This window comes from Vanessa tameamea, chromosome 5 (genome assembly GCF_037043105.1).
Source record: "Vanessa tameamea isolate UH-Manoa-2023 chromosome 5, ilVanTame1 primary haplotype, whole genome shotgun sequence".
Lineage (NCBI taxonomy): Eukaryota > Metazoa > Arthropoda > Insecta > Lepidoptera > Nymphalidae > Vanessa > Vanessa tameamea.
Window position 1 is genome coordinate 2941229 of NC_087313.1, and position 20890 is coordinate 2962118.

General features: G+C 32.1%; 1 protein-coding gene across 4 annotated transcripts in view; it reads right to left on the reverse strand.

Annotated features, from left to right (window-relative positions):
• LOC113392326 (FERM, ARHGEF and pleckstrin domain-containing protein 1-like) overlaps positions 1–20278 on the reverse strand; it is a 50177-nt gene extending 29899 nt beyond the window's left edge. For 2 of the 4 annotated variants that reach the window (XM_064220840.1, XM_026628695.2), the window contains exons 1-5: positions 20018–20278; positions 17921–18083; positions 17242–17384; positions 5728–5832; positions 4952–5174 (exon numbers count right to left, since the gene is read on the reverse strand). In XM_064220840.1, coding sequence (XP_064076910.1) covers positions 4952–5174; positions 5728–5832; positions 17242–17384; positions 17921–17996 — 547 coding nt within the window. In that variant the 5' untranslated portion in view covers positions 17997–18083; positions 20018–20278. The remainder of the gene's footprint in view (positions 1–4951; positions 5175–5727; positions 5833–17241; positions 17385–17920; positions 18084–20017) is intronic. The other 2 variants (XR_010309995.1, XR_010309996.1) reach the window with 2 other exon arrangements.
• Positions 20279–20890: the final 612 nt, after the last annotated feature.

Genomic DNA, 20890 nt, shown 5'->3' on the forward strand with positions numbered 1-20890 from the left:
CATTTATAATATCCATGTAACTCTGCTTGTTTTAATTTATGTATCAGTTTTATTAAAATAGTTTTATGTACTGTAATAAATGAGAAAACATATTTAAGATCTAACTGAAAAATATACTAAACAAATATATATAAAACTTGTACCAAAGCATGCAGCACGTTTCGGAGAAGTTTTACTTATTATAATATGAGTAGTTCTTCTGCGGAGTATCACCCGCTTGAATTTCATGTTTAAGTACATAACAATTGCATAACAATAGCATGTACATATTATCAAGTTACTTGTGCCATAACGTCATCTCTTTAATTAATATTCTTGCGATATAATTTCGACGTATGTTTCTTTTTTTAAATAGCAACAAAAGAAGGAAGCTCTTGTATAATTGACTCAAAATTTGTAACATTCGTTTAGAATATTAGTTAGATTTTTTTATTTTATTATTTCGATTTCAGTTCCATTTTCGTTTTTCATAAAGCAAACATTTTTATCTTGACCAATAATAAAAAAAATAACATTTTTGAAATCATTATGCATATATAATTAATTCGTTGCAAACAAACTTCATATACCGTGATCAAAGCATTATATTACAAAGGATTTAAGAAATTCGTGAAATAATCAATACCAATGAGACGCTACTTTCAATGCTTATTTAATTCAGATGAACTTTATTTCTTATTTGACAGTATCACCGGTGTTACTGAAACTGCAAAGCAATAATAAAGTACCCACGAATAAATACAAAACTTCCATTTGTTCTGAACCTTGCCTTAGACTTTAAAAGTCGTAATTTACGAAAACCAATCAGGTCTGGAATTCAGATCGAGGTTTAATTGTTATTTACTCTGAGGTAGTCTCTTGCGAGATCGCACTTCGGATTAAAAAATCGTACGTAATGAAAATACTCAAGCATTATTAGAGTTTTATTTGACTTGGTTTATTTTGTTATTATGTTTTTTTAATGTGAGTTAAGTAAATCACCGATTCCAATTGCTCCTGCTGAGTTAGGATAAATAATAATCAACTATGACGTTGATATGATACGGCATCATTGGTAGAATCTTGAATAAGTGAAAAAATGGCGAATATTAATGGTGGATAAAATAACAGAACGATTAACAGTTTGCTCGCTGTAAATGCCATTAAATAAAAAACCAATTCAATGAACTTAATTTATATTGAACACTGGTTTCAAGACATTTTCACAAGAAAACTATAGTGGAAAAATCTATAGCCATTCAAACTGCCAGCGCATGTCATTATCAAATGACGTAAGCTCAAATACAAACAACAATTTATAACATGTATCATAACATGAGTTTAAAAGAGTTCATCAATATAATAAAAATATTATACTTAACACTACTTAACACATGTGAAATAAATAACATTACATTGTATGCTAAAATATCGAGGGGAAAAAATAACTAAAAAAACAATTTAACTTAATATTAATTGCATAAATATTATTTATTTAGTGTAATAATGTTCAATGTGTCTGATTCATAGAAAGGAATAGCCTATTCCTGTTGTATGTTTTCTACGCGGAGTATAATGTCTGTCTAAAAGCGTTATAATTCAAGGCACTATTAAAAACTCTTTTAAATCGTAATTTTACAAAATATATCTTTTATAAATCTTCTGTACGTTTGTATATAACTGAAATCCTCCGAAACGGTTGCTCCGATTTTGGTACAATTTTAGTGTGTGAGAGTTAGGTTCAGCCAGCTTGGCCTAGACCAAGCGGGGTACGGGCCTCGAGGTTTGCCTCCTAACCCGGGCATGTCCTCAGCGGTAGCATGCAGCTACTGCGTCATGTAATTCTGACCCGATGGGTCAGGGTCCTATGGACACAGTGGTGAGTGGTAATTTTAGTGTGTATTTGACCCTGTGTGATTTAGATTGGACTCGATAGGTGGCGTTGCAATCGAGAATTTTTATTTCGCTCGAACGAAGTCGGTACGGGCAGCTCGTTATATATAATATAACAACTTCGAAGCAATTAATATAAATTTTAATTATATTTTTATACTCCGTTACAGACTGTGTTTTAAAAATTAACACAATGACTATTTATCATTTATTGACGGTCGTCGTTCTACTAATTAGATGTTTCGATAGTTGGACGTTTTGTTATAAAAGCAACTTTCCAGTAAGCCGTATTGCTGAACAGACATTTTGGGCAGCCTTTGCTACTGAGACCTATTGATCATAAGCCCCTTTAATAACGATTGACTCAATACGTCCTGCATGAAATATAACGCAACATAAGATTTAAATTTATTTCTATCTATATTGATAAGTCTTGGAGTGCTAAAAATAACGACGCTTGAAACTGGTGAATTGGCTGACGTTAAAGATCAAGAAAAGTGTAACGCTCTCGTTAAAATCAATATTTCACAAAGTTCTTAGAGCGCCTCCACAGAACGAAATGATGGTTGCTTCCTAATTTCAAGTCTCTACGTCTTGTTCTTTCAGATGTGACATTTAATTTGCGTTTTCACGTTTTCTGAGTCATATTACATTATCACAGTAGTCGGATTACCAACGTAATAACTATATAACAAGAAATCTCCACTAACACAGATCGTAAAACATAATCAAACGACCCCCAAACTTAGCATTACATTCATAACTAGCATTTAATAATGCCTACGCACCCCGTTTAATACATACGAAACTTTACTCCGAGTGCAGACAATAAATCCCTAGCGAATTCTTCGTATAGTCGGAGCTTTCATAAACTTTTTCTAGGACATCCATTCATAGCATACCGCGTAATATTATCTTTTACGTTATATACATTGTATTAAACCCTATCTACCCCCAGGTAACATAGTTGCTAGGGTTCGTTTAACAAGTAAGAACTACGTTTTTATTCAAAAGATACAAACATCAAGAATTTAAAAAACACAGACTGTAATGATAATGTACTGCATAACATGATTACGCATGGGCATAGGTCTATAAATCAAAGTATTCTTTATTCAAGCATAGTAGCTCATAAAACAAATATTGAATCGTCATATTACAGCGTTGAAATAGATTAGAAAGATTATATCGAGAAGATTCTTCTCAGGTCCGAGGTGCTAAATTCCGAACCGGTGGTAGATTTTTGACAATCAATAAGCAAGTGTAAACACTTCTATATTGAATAAAGATTTTTGATTTGATTTGATTTAGAACCAGCAAGAAACTCAGTAGTTACACTTCTCAACAATTTTATTTGCACTACATGACATTAAAGTACAATTAAACATATATACACGCTCTTCTGTTTATATAATCTTGTATTGAGTAATATACCTTATTTGTCAATTTTTTTTTTACATGAACCTTAATTTTTTTAATAGGCCAAGCTAAAAATACTGTAATATCTTATAGAAACGAGTAAGACGAATTAACTTTTGCGAATTCGGAAACTAGGTGTTATTAGTGTACCTCTACAACTCAAGTCAACTTGAAGGTTATAATTTGACAGTAATAAAGTAAGAAATCTAATCACTATACACTTTGTACTGAGCGTGAACGCACAACCAACCTTACATGACGACCTTACAATGACATTAAACTGGAATACTCCGATCTGCAGTCACATCCAATTTAAAAAAAAAGAATAGTTGCTTGAATAAGGTAATATAATCCGAAGGTTCGTTCAGTCGATAGTGTTTTGTTTTCGGAATCATTTTGCATGCGATACCTTATATGTTTACAACTTCTTCTTAACCAAATTCACTCCCTTTCCCTTCTTCACCAGGACATAAATTAGCCTTGATTAATCAATCATGGAGCTAAACTGAATCAAGCGCAAAAATAATAACTGTCAGTATCGGTTGTTAATACATATCCGAATACGAACAAAGATATAATATTATACATAACCTCTTCCATTTTTTTCAAATGGTCAAGAAAAGTAAGGTCTGCTTTATAGTACATATAATGGTGTTTATTACGAATATAACTATACCACTAATATATATTAGGAAAAGTCTTAATATTTTCGGATAACGCTTGAATCTTTAGGAACTTTTGTATTATATGTATTTTTTTTAATATTTTTAAAATCATTAAATTAAGAAAATAATATGTTCGTCATTGTTTCAAAGTTATGTCGATCAGAAAAATTTTCATCTGTCAAAAAGATCGAGCTAGTAAAGTGTATAATTTAGTTTCATTATTCTACAGAATATCTGTATGTAATAATGTTGCCACGTTACGTATCTATAGTTATAGAAAATAATATACATTGTTGGGATTAAAATTTGGCAACTGATCCATAGCATTTTGTCGCAAGTGCTTTTATTATACAAGATTTTTCTATTAAAGTTAAATGATTTGTAGTTTATCTTTTGTTTTATTATTTAGTTTTTGGAACGATGTTCTTTTAACCGGCTTACAGTAGAGTGAATTGGCAGAAATCGTCATGTAATGAAAATGCCGATATGTCCCCCTAGACAACCTTTCCCTCCCTTCCCTTCTTTTCTCTTTCTTTTATATACGTGTTATTTAAACTTTTTTTTTTTATTGTATTCCTTGTCACTTAATTATTCTTCAACGTTGTTAATTTATATCAATGTGTATATTATTATTTAATGTATTATGTATATATTATGTATAATATAAAGTTAAGCAACTTTGTCCCAACCGGGTTGACAACGACCAATGACACCTCTCGTATTTTTCTTAACACATGTTAAGTTTGTTTTTTAATTTTTTTTTTTTTTATGTTTAGTTACGTTAACTGTGTAGTAAAGCTTGTATGTCAGTACACACAAAAAACCAAACTTTTATTTCATTTAATCACATCAATTCACCCCAAAAGTAACATCACTCCAAAACAGAGAAATAGTTCCTGTCAAGTTTTGATTATTGCAGTTTTAGTAACAACCAAACACCAATAAACGGGATAAGAACAAATACCATTTCATCATTAAAGTGTAAGATTTCTTACCTTGTACGATGTAGCTGGCCATCAACGCTGCTGTGTTTTCGTTGCATTGTATACAACCCTGTGCGAGGTCTCGTTTCACTTGCAAACAGAAGAGATACCGTGTGAATTCCTCTTCAAGTCTCGCAGGATCCGGTGTGTAGAACTTAACGCAAAACCTTAATGTTGGCTCCAACATCGATAGACCAACTTGGCGGCACATTGGCTTTTCGACGTCCAACCAGTACTATAAGACAAAAATTATATATTTTAGCAGTTTTTAAAACGACCTACCAATATTCCTATATTTCCTATCAACTACTGAAAAAAACCAGCCCAAGACATCATGATCAAGAATTTTACAACACCACGAAAACCGGTATATTGTAACTGTACTGTAAGCACGATTGTTAAGAGAAAACAATCTGACTAGCGAATTGTTTATTCAATAGGCTACTCTGTCAATAAACATTAAAATTTTAAGAGGCATTAGACATTCCGCTTCAAACGTAAGGTAATCTAAGTTACGTCTCTTGTGTCAGTTAATATAATGGTCAATTCACAGTTAACTTCTGAATATACAAAAAATAGATATATATAAATATATATAGAGAACTTGCTATTTGGTTTTGAAATTACTTGAACCAATAATTTAATCCTCCAATATTCTCGACTAAAACACAACAACATCAGGCACGAAATCCATGTCATAAAATCGGTATCAATGGAGAACAAGAGACATATAAATAATATTTAATAAACGTTACTAAACCTCTTTGAACTATAAATGTGTTTGTTACCTTAGTTCCGTTCGCATCCTGATACTCGAGTCCGAAATAATCTGCTTCTAGGAGGTGTAGCTGTCGACAGACTTGATCGAACAACACTCGTCCAAGTGCTTTTGACTGCAACAAGAGAATTAAAATTATTTTAGAGGTACAATATATAATTAAGTTTGTAAGTTAAGTAAGATTATACGGTGCCTTTCACTCATACATAGTTAGTTTACAGGATAAAAATGTCAAGCAACCAAAAAATAATTACTTAATATTTTAAATCTAGTACCAAGTTTTATCGAAATGGTTAACGTTATATGATATTGTCCTCCTAAACGATTCGGCCGCGGAGGTCAACCTCCAGGCTCTAGGGTACTGATAATTTCTGTACATAAAAACCAAATTTTATTGCACTGACCTGCGATCTGATCTCGAGATCTACTTATAAGCTAGCTTCTACCGACGACACAATAAACGGAATATATAAATAAGTACTTATGTTCAAATATAGCTTCAATAGTTTGAGTAGTTTCTATGGTTTGATATATACAACGCAGGTTATTTGTTTTCCAACTTTGACGTCTCAACGCTGAAACATAATATCTTGTCACGTTGATATTTTGAGGCACGACGCAAAAATACATTATATCCTTATAGAAAAAATATTACGGATTCCATACAAACGAAGAAACAAGGTAAATATTATCTTATTATTTCGAGAACGCTATAATACGGCGAGGAATATAATATTTTAGTCAACGAATCAGATCAAAATTTTGCTATAGCGCAGCATATTTCTGGTAGATTTGGAGTGATTTCGAGCATTTTACATAAAATGTAACCTCATTTGTATCCTTTAAAAAGTAAAAATCTTGTAAATATTTAACAGGAGAGCGTTAAAACAAATTACATAATATGACGTTAATTTAAAAAAGGAACGTATAAATACTTGAATTTTTATATTGGAATTTAATTTTTAAAACCTGCATTTTCATTTGAAATTCTGACACATGTTTAACCACCAATAGTTGGGTACTGTGGACTGTGATGGAATAATAAAACATTCACTGGTCTATTCCAATCACAGGAGGAGCAAAGACAAATAAACAAGTTTGACATTGATTTGAAATTATTAGATTGATCGACGTCTTGAATAAAATCTTTGGTATTCATTATGAATTCGTGAAAATATTGCGTTTTTAATGTCGGCGAAATACTTATCGGAACTTTTAATTCAATTATAGAGGATATAAGTAGTTATGTTGAATAATATATAATTTATTAAAAATGAAGATATATTAACACTTTTTATTTAATACATTACTAGCTGGTGCCCGCGACTCCGTTCACGTGACTTTAAGCCTCAAAAGTAGGAGTATTATAATATTTTTGATCAATATTTAGATGTATTTTTTTTTAATTGGCATAACTTTTTTATTTGTAAACCAATTTTAATAAAAAAAGCCTATATGTTACCCCGACTTAACTACAGTACATCAGTGAAAACCGCATCCAAATCGGTAAAGCAGTTTCAAACGGTAACAAACGAAAAGATAAACAGACAAAATTCTAAAAATCATATTTTTGTGATCTATTGCGTTAATAAATACCCGCAGTACTATTTTTTCTCAAATACCTTCTACGTACCTTCTTTATTTATACCTTCTATTGGAGTCTAGAGAGGAGGCTGTTCCCAAAAAGTGAGATATTTATGGGGTTGTCACTTTTAAAAATGTAAATCATAATTTAACTTCAAGATCGACTGTGATATTACGAGATTTGTAGATAGAGTTACGGCATGAGGCATTACATCGAGTCGACAGCTGCTGTTCCCGATATTGATTTCCGAAGGAATTTTGCATATAAATTGTGAAGTGACAGGTGAGGACCACTTTTGATAAAATGCCGATCAAATCGGTTTTTTTGCGTCCTCCTTAATGTATTATAAGGATACTTTGATATCACTCAAATCGATCGATTTTCGAATAAGAAATGATATCATATCAATACACAAATATTATTTTCTTAATCGTATATAGGTTTAATTAATTGATTCGACTGTTTTCATTTATATTATATACACGTTTACAAGCCACGTGAACTTGACTAAAGTTATGATTAACAATCAAATTATGATGTTGACTTAATCCTTGTTTAATCCTAATCTTAATTTAATCACGTTCAAGTTAAATTCGCTCAACCACCTGTAGGCAAACGATCTCCAACTTAACTCATCGTCACTGATAGATCTCACCGATACTATTACATTTCGTCAGACCTAGTTTAAGCATTTCAAATTGGTGAGAAAATTACCAACTGACTGTTAATCCATCTCAAATACCGATAATTAAAATTGTAAGCCACAAACTAATTTACAAAATTGATTGAGAAATTTAACAATCTAAACTCAATATCAATATGACTGTTAATATTTAATCAAATAGATCTCTAAATATTAAATTTAAATTCCATTCAGAATAACCCTTTTTACATTTTTTTTTTAATGACATATATTGTAATATTGTGATTCGGTGAATTGTGATTCGGCGAATTGTGTTTTCGGTGATTTGTTCTCGGTGAATTGTGATACGGTGAATTGTTTTCGGAGAATTTTCCGCAGACGTGGGAACTAAGTTATTATGTCCATCGTGCCTAGTTACACTGGCTCACTCACTCTTCTTTCGGAACAGAACAACACAAAGTATTGTTATTGGGCGGTAGAATATATGATGAATGGGTAGTGCCTACCCAGATGGACCCGCACAAAGCCCTTGGTCAGCTTCATTAGTTTGAAATTCATTTACAAGATAATTTTTTCACACATACAAGGTGAAAATTAAACAAAAGCTTTAAATTTGAATTCCAACTAAATTTATACTTACAACAAAAACATTTGAGAGTATTATTAAATATCATGTTCCTTTGATGATAGCGCTCTGTATACCGCTCTAGTTGATAAATCGTTATCCTTTGGGTCAACGGAACATGATGCATGAAGTTTACTGCAGGATTGGAATTTCTAATAACTTTCAGTGCTTCATTGAATTTTAGGCTTACCTAGGAACAATATTTTAGATAAATCTATATTAATACTATAAATGCGAAAGTAACTCTGTTTGTCTGTTTATCTGTTACTCTTTCACGACGAAACCACTGAATCGAATTTGATGAAAGTTGTTATGAAGCAAACAAAAAAAAAAATGAAGAAGGAAAATAGGCTTATTTTTTATTTTACCTGACGACTCACGACTGACAAGTAACTCCTAAAACGCCAACAGTATCGCTGGCGACTACTGGTATTATATAAGTAGGTATTTAAGACTTTTGTAAGTTATAGATTTTTTTTTACAATTATATATTATTACGTAAAGATTTTTTATATTCATTTGCCGAGATTCCTTTTATTTTTAGATCAGAAAGACAGGCAGACTTATGAGTTATCTGATAGTAAATCTTACCCCGCCAAACGCGGGAAATCTAAGATGTAATGCCAGTAATTACACTGTCCACTCAAAATTTAAACGTAAACATAACAATAAAAAGTGACGCTGTTTGGCGAAACCCTAGAACAAATTACAATAATAAAAATGATAAGAATTCGTCGCGGTCATTTCGCTTCGCTTATATACTTAACGGGCTAACGGCCACACTTCGCAACTATGCAAAATAAATAGAAAATAAAATAATAATAAAGTTTACATTTGCACGGCAGCGAGTGCTGAGTTAGCTTTATTGTTGTTTTTTTTTATTGTGCTCCAGTGACGCGTTCGCTTTTCTATTACCATCGCCGTTATATTTTTCCTTTGAGTCGAGCAAGCATTTCACTTTGAAACTTGACCCTTGTACATCCAACCCTATCTCTTGTTTTTATACAGCAATGCTAGATTTTATAATTATATTCATACAATTTTCAGACCGCGACTTCGCCCCCGTGTGAGGGGTGATCAAGTTATTACTTACGTCTTATTCTGTACCCCAAAAATGTCTATACATAATTTAATGATGATCAGTTGAGAAGTTAAGACTTTAAGCGTAACAAACGAACATACTTTCCAATATTAGTTAATATATACAATAAATTAAATCAAATCAACGACGTCACGTCTTAAATCTATAACATACATTACGCTCAGACTCATTCTGAACTTGCAAAACGATAATGAAAATTCCAATTTATTCAAACTTCAGTCAAACATCCGAGTCGATTAGCACGTGAGGTATTTAATCGAATAATTTCCGCTCAGAATCGATTACGCGTCCTCGACCTAACCTGTCGCTACAATATTAACAGTGCATTCGTATCGATAACGAGCGACCAAACAACCGACGGAGCGTACACGAGGGGACGAGTCGTATAAATAAAGTCGTTAAAAGTAAATTGGTAGATACACTTATATTTATGATGCACGTCTTCGTGTAGCCTCTGTTGATTTGTTAAGTGGTATATTTTGAAATGTTCTTGACCAATTGTATTGACCGGATTGATCTCTAGCTTAACTTTGAAGAGTGAGTGAGCCAGTGTAAGTACAGACACAAGGGACATAACATCTTAGCTAACAAGGTTGTAGGCGCATTGGCAATGTAAGAAATGGTTAATATTTCTTACGGTGCCAAGGTCTATGAGCAGTGGTAACCATTTACTAGATAAAATGTTTGTGTATGTATGTATCATGATAGTATATATAATCTGTTGCTCATTGTATAGAGCCTACGATGACGCTGAATAGAGCTGACGACGAATTAACTGCTGAATAACGACGATAAAAACTAAAAAAATCACATAATTTTTTTGCAAATTAAGACTCATGACCAAGTAAAGTTAAGCAATTAGGGCGACCCGCTTTATTTTAACCCCCGGTTATTTACGACGAGGCTTCTCTTTGACGTCAAAAAGGTGACACCCCGCAAGGCGCACTACTCCTTTAAATAGATTTTATCGCTTGCACTTTACAGCCCCAGCTCTGAGAAAAAATATAATCGAGATAACAAACGCTATATAGACGGTTTTTATCTATACAAGATTATTTATAAAGAGACTGGAGAGTGGTCTGACGTGAATTTATATCTAGATAGAGTGACGCACCACAATTGAACTAAAACGAACGGGTCAAATTTATCTTAATGTGCGTGAAAACTAGTAGCCAAGAGTTGGCCACATTTTTTCCGAAGTGTTTTCAGCTTTGACAGTAGACATATAAATAATCTAAGTTCTCAGGCCATAGACGATACAGGTGACATTTAAAACTATTAGGTCTTCTAACGCAAACAAAAATATCATAATAAATTGAAAGTGCGAACAGTAATAAAAGAAGTATTATTAGATAATATTGGATTTCAAAAGAAAACTTAGAAGAGTTTTTCAAAAATATGACAGTTCAAAATCGTCGGAAAAGTTGACCGAATGGCGTAACAGAAGGGGCACAATGGAGCCATCGAGGCAATCAAAACTGCCGGCTAAGCCTTTTTCTTGATAACTTCTGGCGAACCGCCAGCTGCGCCTGATAAGGGTTGATGCAGACGCAACGTTCTCTCTAATAGCTCACTCGATCAATTATGAGGCTTTCTCAAAGTTATACGGATAAGATATTTTTTCACTCTAGCACAATCTTCAAATTGTTACGAATGGATCAATTCTTACTTTATTGTGTGGTCGAAATTGTATTACTCAAATCGAAATTTATTAATAATGGTTTCAAGATGTCGGATAAACGTCGCTGTACGATCACCCTAAAGGTCAATGATACGGTATCAAGAAGCCGTTATCCAATTCAGAAACTTGAGTGCGCCATTCTGCGAGGGAGTACGTTAGCTAAGATTTATTGACTGTTACAAAGCGAATCTTATGTAATAGTATGAGACTTTAATACATTAGTTTGAGCTCGTTGGTTATCGCTATGGTCTTTTGTTGATTTCATGTGATTAACCTACATTAAAATAATAAATAAACTACTACTGAGTACCAGTACTATTAGCAAAACATACAACGCCTTCACTGTATTACTAGAAATAAGATAAGTATTCGTTGTTTCACTATCGCCAAACTCCTAAATTCTTCAACTGCATTGCGGAATAAGCATTTATCCATAAACTTGTATATAGGAAAAAGAGGAGGGCTACATATCTATCACTTACTAGAACCTATCTGGCGCGCTCCAGCAATTTGGTCTTACTGGTACATTGTACTCGACATAATCCTGCGTGACCCAAAAAATACATTTTTGACTCGCAAATGGAACCTAAGTAAACTCTTTTATATTTGATCTTATTTCAGGATATCACATGGAGTCGAAATTGATTACTACAGAGTTGATGTTAGAATTCAACAAACGTTCTACCGATAAACTTCTTATAAATAAAAACTAATGTTTCATCCGATCGTTATGAAAGTTTGGTAAGTTATTCTAGGTACGCGTGTGAATGTTCTTGGCCCAAAGACACCAAGATTATTTGATTTGTGAACCTTATTCTCGCCGCACGAAGCCGCGGAATGCTAGTAGAACATATATAATTATGTATTAATTTTACTGTCAAATAACAGACTTAAATGCCATCGTTGTAATGTTCTGTGCACTGTGCAAATGAAACGAAAACATAAAACATTTTGAATGCACATCCTTGTTTACTTTGTTCGCACCTAAGCGGACTTCCGAATCCGTTCCAGGCTAACGATGGCCGACAATATAAACCAGGTTGAATATTAAATAGAAGTTACGACACGCCTTGGCATTGTTTCCATGCAATTATTTCAAGAAAAACGTTTTAGTGTTTTAAAATTTTAAATTGATCGTTATCACTCAAACGGGTTTGATGATATTCGTACTATTTAATATGAGATAACATTTTGTAAAAGTAACTTCTGGAAACATTACTGTCAACAATGCGATTGTTAAAATTAGTCCCATTGATATGGGACATAAGTTTTAGATGTATTTTTGAAAATAACATTTTCAGTTATTTTTAAGATTTTATATCTTAATTGACATAAAAAAAATAATTAATTCACCAAAAAAATTTCGTAATCTTACACGGACAATATTAATCGAATAAGTCGCTTCTTGACTTCTTGCTCAAATAACTTCAAGCTATTTCACATTTCTTTTATCAAAAGCGGTTATGTAACTGTCAGAATTTTCGAGGGGTAATGTTCGGGAAGACGTGAAATCGTTTGTTTAAAGATAAAACTGTAACGGCGCCTATGACATCACTCAAGTGTTTACTTTACCGTCGCCCACAACCTTCAAGATACAACCACAACGCGATAAGAATTCGTCGGCTTTATCTATTATTATAAAATCATTTTCCCTGACTGACATTAACGCACAGCCAAAACTACTTAGTCTAAAAAGATGAAATTTAGAACAGTTCATTATTTCATTTTGAAAATATCAACTTTAAGCGGGGGTGAAGGAATGGAATATGTGACTTGGTATGAACTTTTCCCTATGATTTTAATTTAACTATATTTATTAAAATGTAAGAAAATCAACAAGGAGGGTAGTAAAATAAATTATAATTGTAAGTAGGGTTGAAGATTTTAAAAGCACTGTGTGAATAGATTAGTTCTCAGTTCGTATGGTGCTTTGATGGCGAAATCAATTCAAGGTTAAATATTTGACTGAGTATAATATTCAGTGTTGTGTTGAAATGTGATTTGTAAAATTAAATATACTCTGTGATGTGTGAGTTTTGTTGTATTCTAAAATAGAATAGTGATGTTAACACATGTATCGAATCTCTATGTTTAACAATAAAACCACATTAAAATCCGTTGCGTACTTTTTAAAATCTAAGAGTACAGACATCTGGAAACGACTTTGTCTAATTCTATTTAGAGATAATGAGTAATCGTAATGATAAAGGTCTATAAAGATCTCCTTATTCGACCACAGCGTACCGAAACTTATAATACACGTTCCTAAAGACTAAACACGTTTACAGTTTTTCCAAATAAGGTATCGTAACATCTCTGAAAGTGCAGCGTACATCATACTGTATGTATATTGTCACACGAGTCGCCGGGAACTACATAATTTGCAGCTATCGACATATAAAAACTTCATGACCGATTTTTACAGTACTAGTCAATAGTTTCATTTTTAAAGTAAATGACTTGATTAGGAACATACTGTTTTTTTTTTAAACTATAAACATCGTAACAAGACTCAGATCTTATTTCAAACAGCTCGATATCGGCACATGAATGATTCGATAATGCGTCCAAGTCCTTGTCGAGTTAAAAGCTTCGCTCCATCTTCGTGCAACATACATCGACCAATGTACAATGTACATGAATCTATTTCAGCAGTGTATGTACATTGTAGGACCTAATATACGCTCTAAGTAGAAACAGGAGGGGGCTAAAGAGATGCTTTCTAGGCGAACAACGCGTTAGTTTCTTCGATACGTTCATCGTTCTAATGGACGGAGGTGGCGTCGACCTCTTTACACGGGGAAACTTTATAACAAACATCAAACACGAGACATTTTCTATTTCACGCGAATGTATGTGAATATCCGTCAAAAGATAACGATAATGTCTTGTAAAATGCCTAATATGTTTTGTGAATAAATATTATTTAATATACCTTGTCGGCGGGAGCTTAATGTTTACTCTTTTTATTTAACTTCTGTTTATTAATATTAAAATATTACGGAGTTTTCTTTATTCGTTTAATATAACATTAACTATTTGTAACTTTTAATATCATACCTTCGACTAATCACATTAAAAAAAAAAACTAGAACGTAACCTTTTTGTGCCACGGCTATTTATTCGCCTTTGTTAGATGGCCATGTATATATACTTGGCTACAAATAAAGGGTTGGTCTTTGGTCACTTAAACATATTAACGAAATGATCAAATAATCGCATAAGCTTCTCAAAATCTGTTCTATTTGAAATCGATTCACAGCCAACTACTAAATGAAGATTATTAGCTCAAGAACTTCAACCGATATTTACAAAGTTTTTATGAAAAATTCTTCCAGACGAGGAGCGAACTCGTAGCAAACTTATAAAACTCGAATTTCATACGACACAGCTAAAGTTCTTCTGCGACTAAACTAATGGAACTTGAACAAATCATTTTTACTATGATTTTTTTTTTATCTTTTGTCTCGCTTGGAAACGCGTTTACATTCAGAATATTGTTTTATAACAAGACGGTAAAATTTGCAATTATTTGAATCATAAGTGAATATTTTGAAGATATTTCTCTATCGTCCGTTGTACCAGTTATAAAAATGTCACAAGAATTAGCAATTTCTATATTTGCACCTTCTAATCAAGTTTAATGGCTTGATAAAAAGTGCAACGTATATTCCTTTATATCGGCACTAAAAGAACCACGCCTGCTTATGAAATGTTTCTATATAAAAGGTAAGACACAACGGTGTGGATCCGGATTCAAAGATATAATTGATAAAATACTGCCCACTTATATAAGTGTGGAGCGAACACTACTGTAGAAAATTGTGTAATATTAAATATTGATAAGCACCCAGGGTCTAGACACAGTTTTAATAGCAGAAAATATAGGATACTCGGAGAAAAAAGAGACTTTCGAAGCTGAAACACCAGACAACCACGCTATTTGCCGTTAAAATTCCCGGCAGATAAAGCAACATCGCTAATCCGTGATCATCAATAAAAAATCAACTGATTCTCAACAAATAATAAATTTCATCGAGCAGACGACAAGCAATAGTAATTAAAAGATTTTTAAATGAATGCTGATCTACTATTTATCTGATCAACTGAAACCACAGAACAATGAATCGAATGAAATATTTAATTGTCAATAACTAATTGTTTTTCGACGAAACGAACAAATGAATAACAAATAAATAAGAACATTAAACAAGCTATCATCCAATAAATATTTCCCTCGTTAATTAATAACCGCTGCAGAAGAGGTCAGATATTGCTGTATAGACAACAATTAGGCCGCGATGGAGGCCATTAGTGACTTGCAAATCTCATACCTAGACCTTTATACGACTAACCTCGTGTCCTTTGATATATAAATGTATTTAATACTAAATTTCAGAACGGAGAATAATCTTTTAGCAATTATTATTAAATTAAATTCATTTTTTTTTAATTTTACTTTAATCTGTAGCAAAGGAGACAAGTCGTTTGCACTAGCATGAAAACAAGTGTCAATACGATCGTAATAACGTAATGTTAGAGGAGAGAAGTAGAGAGCGAAATTGGCAATTTTCTCAAAATCATATCTCAAGACGTATTCTTCGTATTGGAGTATTGAAATTGTGTTACGTCAGAGAATAGACAATTTTTGCTACTGAAATACGAATAGATATTTGCACAGTATAGACCAGTCAATAAAGCCCGTGAAGGTCAAGTAATTAGTATCATTATGATACAAAGTTATAAACAAAAACGCTTTTCACCCTCTCAACCCCCTAGCGTTCACCCCAGAAGGTTGAAAATTTTAATTTGTTATTATTTTAACGTCCCAAAGCACATATCAAAAAATCATAATGATACTAATTACTTGACCTTCACGGGCTTTATTTACTGGCCTAGTATCTCAGAAAGTTTACAATGTGAATGTTATATTTGCTTTGATTTTGGCGCGACTTAAATCTTCTGTTCGTTACATTATCATTACGTTATTTTTTATTAATTACAACTTGTTTGACCGCTGACAATAAGTTCAACGTGAAGGAATTATATCTAAATCGGTATTGTTATTACCATAACTAACAGTTCGCTATGCTCTGCCAATACATTGAATGGAGAACAATTTAAGCGCTTTTGGCATTCAAATTATATTTATGATATATAATTGTATAGAAATCATTGTCAAACCTAGTACCTAAATACAATCTAAGTGGCTTTGAATTCGATTATAGTACAAGAGGACTTAAGTGGTATTGAGATACCGTAGTTGAATGTTTGCCATGATTGAAAAAAATTGCAAGAATGGCGAAATTCGATTTTTGCGTGCAGTGCGATTAGTTTATTAAATACAAATATCATAAATCAAAAACATACACGGTCAAGCCAAACAATGTTGTATAATTAAACTTCGGTACACTATCGGCATAGTTCTTTTTTAGTTCTTTTATATTTTCATTAGAAAATAATACAAGTCCTAAAGGCCCATAAGTCCTGGGAGTTTAACGTAGACTAAAGGAATGTTTGTTAATCGCAATTATCAATCCCGCTGAACATTTCAGCACCTTGACTATTTATGGGAAAGCGAAAATCTAACCTACCATAAAAATTTACATGTTGGGTTGCGTCAAGCAGGCAGTAGACCATAAAAGTCTGCCAAATATACTACATGCGGCATTAGCAACGCACTGCGCCGAACTCAAATATATAAAATATAATAAGCGAATATAATATATATAATAAATAATAATATAATTAAACTTATTAAAAATAATACCAACGGCGGTTGTTTTACAATTAATTAAATCATACAAAATAACTTTAAAAAATGGATGTATGTTCCTGTGGGGAATCAACTTAATTCTGATTGAGGGTAATATATCGAAATAACTCACCTGTATCTGGAACATGGATATGGAGTCGTCCAGCATCTGCACACGCACGGCGAGCATCTTGCCGCCTTTCTTGGGCGTGGCGGGAGGCGTGCGAGCGCCGCCGTCGACGCCCGCCGGCGTGCTCGCCGAGTGGTGCATGCGACCTGCATCAAGGGAAATCGAATTAACGAACTATTTCATTTCAATTATAATTTTATACAAAGTTATTCGTTCAACTAATATTGTCCTCTATATTATACGTGTTCGAGTACTTTAATAACAGTAGCTAAATTATTATTTTTTTTCGAAATTCTTATATCAATGATTGCATGTACAATTCTATATCTATGTAATATGTACTTTTGAAAAAACCATAACCAAAAATGTCATTATTCTTAATGTTGATTCCAGTTCAAGTAAACACCTGAACTTGGAATTCCAATAATCTATTTATATATTAGTACTATTTTTATAGAATGTAATAGAATGTCGAATCTTATTAACTTAAATACAAAATCACAACAATTATTTGAGTTATTTTCCACAATAAATCAGAGATAAGCTTACAACAAATGCATAATACAGATTGCACCACACATTGTTACCATCACATCATTTGGCATACAACAAATTGGACTACTAACATCCATTTGGCAGTCAAATTCTATAAAAAAAAATATATTTATAGGAACAAAATTACCTGGTATATTCCATCCAATAGTGGACAGGTGACCAGTTGAATTGCAGCTGCCGGGTGGTAGCTCGGTCTCCATCATATTGTTGTCATGTCACATTCAAAACACTGCACTATATTCACTCCCATTGTCACTACACTAGGCAACAGTTCCTGCCACAGACTGTACCTGTAACAAATAAACTATTTTATTTTTCAATTTAACAAAAAGAGTTTTCATTTATAAATATCGATAAAACTCTTGAGCTTAATAGCTTATACATCATATACTTTTTGTTTAGTTAATTTCACTTATATTTCGGATGGGAGACATGATGTAGAAAGTGAGTAAATACAATGAGCGTTATATACACATACATATTCTTTAATAATATATATGTACTAATATTATTAATGTGAAAGTAACTGTGTCTGTCTGTCTATCTATAGCTCTTTCACTGCCAAACCAATGAGCTGAATTTGACAAAATTTGATATGAACCAATCTTGAACTCAAAGGAAGGACATAGGCTACTTTTTTAACACATGACAATCAACCCATAAAATGCAAGTGAAGCCGTGGGAGACAACTAGTAATATTATAAAAGCATGAAAAGTTATCTGCAATAATTATGCTACTGATGGACAATGACCTCTCTTTGCTGCTTACACATATGTAATAGATTTATTTACATCATGTGCAAGTATCTTCATTTTGTTTGTTTCATATAATTTTTGTTCATTAAAGATTTACAAGTTCTAACTTTTTAATTGATAGCCTATTAAGGCAAGCCGAGCTATTCCATATTAACATGTCAGCTTACTGTACTTGAAAAACTAATACAATATGTATCACTCAATAAGGAGCAGGTTCAGAAGCTTTTTAATGAATAATACAAACCATACATCTAAACACTGCCTCGGTGATATAAAAAATACATTTGCACATTATTGACTAATCACTGTTTCTTATTATATCACATATTTTATATTCTACCTTCTAATATATTTGAACCAACAGTGTTACATATTCACTTAAGAAAAAATATTTTGAATATTGCATGGATAAAATAATGTTAAGATAAATAATGTGAAACTTTTGAGAACAATAATTTTTGCATTGAATTCTTTATCAGTCCTTGAATTATTCGTTAAAAAAAAAGTATAAATTAATATATGCCATACATTTTTTAAATTTAGGTTATTTACCTATAGTGCACTATTTAAATGACTAACAGTTGTAGTACTTAGTGGTAAAAGTATTGTTTAATTAATCATTTATATTAAAAACATTTTATTTGTGTAAAACCCAATTAATTGCTAAAATTATTTTCATTAACATTAAAATTTACAAAATGTATTAAATCAGTGTATCTGATAATAGTAGTTATATGAAAAATAAGAATCTTATTTGAATATGTAATATACTTCATATTTTAGTGACAATACACAATAATTTAATATTACTTTGTTATAATATATAAAATATTATTATATTTAGATAATTATTTAATGAAGTCAAGTGCAAGCAAGCAGCTTCATTAATCTGTTTATAGTCACAACTACAAAATGTGTTGTTTTACTGCAATTTCTCTAAAAATTGTATTAATACTACAATTAGGATTAAAATGTTAATGTACTTGTAACAAAGCTTTTTTAATATAAAATTATATATATTTTACCTTATTTAACACTCAGATTTTTTGAATATATAACCCAAAATTATTAAATTATTGATATTTATACACACAATATAAAGAAAATAACTGAATTAATATTAAAGCACACCATTAAATCTTAAAACGGTTCGAAAAGCAAGCAAATTAAGTTACTGCATACAAGGTGCAAGACCGGCGGCCTATATCACACCCCCAGACATAAATAGTAGCCTCAATGCAATAACCAGAAAATAGGTCACACGGAGGTGCGCCCGACCGGCGGGCCGACCGACAGAGACAACACGGCGCGACCTCCGCCGCGCCGCATCACAATCTAATAAGGACCCTTTGCAAATTTAATTACACAAACTACAGTCATAAACTAACATATTTTACGAGACCCCTAATGAATTCTAGAAACTCCTAAATAAAACCTGTTTTATTTATAAAAACATATCTTTCCTTACTTTCTAACAGCCGCGGATAAATGAGAGAGTAGACGACGAAACGAAGTCCCGACTCCCGAGTTCCCTTCCTGTCAACCACCACTGGAGTCATTGATCTTATTTGTCATGTGATCCGCCGCCACTTTTTTCAGCACTTAATCACGTTATAGTAATTCGCACTATGCAGTTTTTTATAGACTCCACAACGAAATTTAGATTAGTCTTCTATATTAATCTTCGACATTTTAAAATAAAAACACTTACACACCCAGCGCGATTTTTACGCCATATTTATTTACTTTAGTCTTTAACAATGAGTGTTGCTAGTTACGACTTGGTAGCGAATAATGCAATTTATATATCTATATATTATTATGATTTTATGTTCATTTCAAATAAAATAAAATCAACTTAATAAAAATCTCCATTTTTATTACAATAAGATTGAAGTAAAATTTAACCGAGCTATCTTTACTTAAATTATTATAATAAATAAATGTTTTTTATGGGCAGCACATTCGTTATATTATAGTGTTACAAGATATAGATTTTAACCCCTAATTTTACGGAAAGTTCAATAAAATTGGTTGTTACTAGTGACATAGATTTTTTAAATACTTAAGTTTTTTTAGGTTTATAAAAATGAAGTACCCATTTGTACGAATCGAATCTAATATTGAAATCTAAAAAATCATATTCTATATCTCAATTTTTGGGGTTACCCAGCATTGATATATTTGACTGGTTTTGTATAGATTCAATGTAATCATATGATATGTGTATTTTTAATAATTGAGAAAATCTTAATGAGTTATGATAAAAAAAATTCAAAGCGGGACACTATTTTGAACTATATCTTAGCAATTTGTATTTTTTAAGTGACAACATTGTTTA